This window comes from Polistes fuscatus, unplaced genomic scaffold, assembly GCF_010416935.1.
Source record: "Polistes fuscatus isolate 324 unplaced genomic scaffold, CU_Pfus_HIC Scaffold46, whole genome shotgun sequence".
NCBI classification, from domain to species: Eukaryota; Metazoa; Arthropoda; class Insecta; order Hymenoptera; family Vespidae; genus Polistes; species Polistes fuscatus.
In genome coordinates this window covers 236,518-240,179 of record NW_025113125.1, presented here as the reverse complement: position 1 = coordinate 240,179, position 3,662 = coordinate 236,518, and the positions used below count along the sequence as shown (strand labels likewise).

Below are 3,662 nucleotides of genomic sequence, written 5' to 3'. Positions count from 1 at the left end.
AACAGAATCTATCTTATCGGTTGAATAAAATAATATATATATTCGGTTCATAACGTTCTCCGACGTCTTCCGATTCCCAATCGCCATTGTTCTCTATCGTAACACATGTCTTCGTTCAAGCCTCATTCTTCAATTTCCCTATGAATTCCTTTCATCCAGCTTTTCCTAGGTCTTCCTCTTTTCCACCGTCCTTTTGGTGCCTACATTAGTACTTGTTTGGGTAATCTTTCGTCTTCCATACGTTGTACATGGCCAAACCATCTTAATTGTTTTGTTTTTATATCGTCAATTATAGTATGCTTTACATCCATTATCTCCAATATTCTTGTATTTCTGATTTTATCTCTTCTTGATACACCAGCGGCTCTTCTCCAGAAGTCCATTTCAGTTGTTCTGAGCATATTTTCGGATTTTTCTTTAAGTGGCCAAACTTCGCTGCTATATGTTATAATACTCTTAACAATGCTGTTGTAGATGTTATGTTTATTCTCTTTGGAAATACTTTGGTCCCATAGGATTGTGTTCAATAATGCGATAGCTTTCCTTCCTTGTGTGCACCTTTCTTGGATATTCTTGTCCAATGTTCCATCTTGTGTAATTTTAAGCCCCAAATATTTATATTCCTGACAGTGATTGATAGTTATTCCGTTTTCCAATGTAAGATCCTGCTGTATGTCTCCAACGAACATATATTCCGTTTTTTTAGTATTCACTTCTAAACCCCAGTTCCGGTACTCTTCTATGATTTCGCAGGTCATATATTCAATATCGTGATAATCCTGAGCCATGAGAATCTGATCATCCGCGAAACAGTGTATAGCATATTATCATTTAGCGGTATACCCATATTTTTACATTTCCTTTTCCAGGGTTTCAAAACTTGTTCCAAATATATTTTAAATATATTAATAATATTGATAAATAATAAATTAATAATATTGAATAAAATAATAATTATAATATTATAATAATATAATTTTTTTATATTATTTTTATATTATTTTTTTATATATTTTTTTTATTTTATAATTTGAACTAAATCTTGCTAAAAACATATTCGGCATACAAAATAAGTGTCTTTAATTATTTTACATTACGCTGAACCGTCCAGACTACCGCATAAGAAAACTATTTGTATAGTAATTCTATGTAAATAAAGAATTCTAAAGGTATTGATATTCTAAAATAAATATGTAATATTTTTTCGATCCCAGTTTACAGGCGATAGAAATAATTTTGAGATATTCGGTCTCCTCAAAAGGAAGGGTCTGGTGCTTGTCCCCCTTTTGTTTACACGTGCAAGTTTGCACGGGAACATTCCGGAAATCGTGGAAATCCAGAACGGAACAACAGCCAAAATAAGATGTCACGTCCTAGTGACGATTTGTACTATCCAACGGCTGTGATTTGTCCTCCTGTCATATATACGAAAAATTTTTAAAAATTCTTGTCATTTATATATATTTATTTGGATTTGCGCATAATTACGATACGATTACTGATAATTTACCTCTGTATAACAAATAACCGCACAATAACTTATATTATATTCACTATAAATCCTATTTTGTATTAAGTACTCTTAACCGCACGATAACTTATGTTATATTCACTGTAATCCTATTTTGTATTAGGCACTCTTATGAACGACCATCGATAATTATCATTTTTAACAGTAATAATAAAATATATGTCAATTGTCGTTCATATGAAAACCTGCTTTACCGACACTTATTATTTAACACTCAGATAATATAACAATTACTACTAGCATTTAACTTTATTTAAATGATTGCTGCAAATAACATTATTATATATTTCATCTTTCTTCTAATTAAGATTTCTTCTAATTAGGAATAAACTCCGACAATTATTAATAATTAATAAAACAAATAGTTAGTAACATTTATATAAAGTGGTGAATGCTAGCTTGCACATAAAATTTCTACCGTCGTAATAAGGCGCACGTGCAGTTCCGAGAATTTCTGCCTGATAGTAACTTGACACCTTAGTCGCTACGGAGAATTGGCGGTTGATAGCAACTGATATTTTTCTGAGGCAAATTCCATTCCCAGCTGACGACAGCGGTTTAGCGCTTAATGATAACTAATATTTTCGCACGTGCAAATCTAAAAGATCAGCACATTCTTTTCCCACGGGATGGTAAGGGTCGGTAGTGGAGGAAGCACCTAGCGCGAGTGGGGTACCTCCCACTCGGCCGTACGGGACCCAACGTAGGGAGCTTAGAGACTCCTCTCAGTCAGTCTATTCGGAAACCCTTATACTTATAACACATAAACTCTACTCTTAACATATAAATCTTGAATATTTTGTACTTATAAAATTTTACTAGAAAGTCTCTCTTCCAATACAACAACTTCTCGTTTAAGACAAGTCTTTTTCAAGACAGTCTTCATTATACGTCAACGAACCTCAACAAAAGAGCAGTCTTTTTCAAGATACTCTTCTTTATTATTATTCAGTTAACTTGGAAGACAGACTTTTTTACTAGTTATCGTAAATTATTAACTAATAGTTAATAATTTACTCAACTTATAATTTTACTTAATTGTACAAGTATAATATAAGGGTACGTTCTTGCATCTTTATAATACTACGTTTAGTTTACGTTTGCTTTGTGACACGTCGTTTTCTTTTTAATATTGTGAACATAATTTTGTGTAAACTCAGTGTATAATTTTGAATAGTAACTGTTATTTTGTTATTTATATATATATATATATATATATATATATATATATATTATTTTGTTATTTATATATATTTTATTTTGTTATGTTTTTCCAATCCACTTTCACTCACTAGATTGACAATGTCCAACTTATTTCCTTGGATTTTGTGGCCGGCTGCTCCCCTAGCAAAATTATTTATTATTGATGGCTGCTCGATTGGGAACATCAGGTGGTCACGCAAGTTATCCAGGTCCCTTTGTGAATAGATTCCGTTTGTGGCGAGAGAACCCGCGTCAGTGTATTTCCACTTCATTTCCACCTCCGGTGTTAATAGGTGTGGTTCTCTGGTAAAAGTAGGTTTTGGCAAGAGTTGGTACCACGTTCCCTCTACAAGATACTCTTGAGGTAGAAGGGGGTTGCAGGGCTCCTGCGTGCCCCCGCTTATTAGAATCCTGGACCTTGGTTTTAAAAACATGCTAGAATTTTGGTGCAGCACAGGCAGCTCTCGGTAACATCCTTCCGTGTGCCTAATTTTTACAGGTACTGGGATACATTTGACGATATGTGCTACCTCACCTCCGACAACCGCTAAGAATCCGGGTTTCTTCATGATGGTTCTGGCGAAGACATCGGGGAGAACGTATGCCAGGGCAAGTGCATTTTCGATTACCTGTCTTTTCAAATTGCATCGCTGTAGGAGTACACTTGTATAGAGTTTTTCTAGTTGATTGCGATAATGTTTTTCCACGTACACAAATTTAGAATTTACATAGGCAAATATATCGATGTTATTGGGTGTTATTGTTGCCTTTGTTGTGAACGTCTTTCCCTTCTGGGTTTCCAAAACGAACAATTTTGGATGTTCGGTCGTAATCAGTCTGTACCCACACAGGTGATACTCGTCTTTCCCAATTAATGCAAATACTGTTTCCCCCTCTGTAACGGTGTACATCGTAGTTGAGTGTTTAT

At 34.2% G+C, this 3,662-nt stretch overlaps 1 protein-coding gene across 1 annotated transcript; it reads right to left on the bottom strand.

The window, feature by feature from the left end:
- Positions 1 to 200: 200 nt before the first annotated feature.
- On the bottom strand, positions 201 to 788 carry LOC122521750. The gene has a single exon (XM_043642506.1). The coding sequence runs from the start codon at positions 786 to 788 to the stop codon at positions 201 to 203; it is 588 nt and encodes a 195-aa protein (XP_043498441.1).
- Between the last annotated feature and the right edge of the window lie 2,874 nt (positions 789 to 3,662).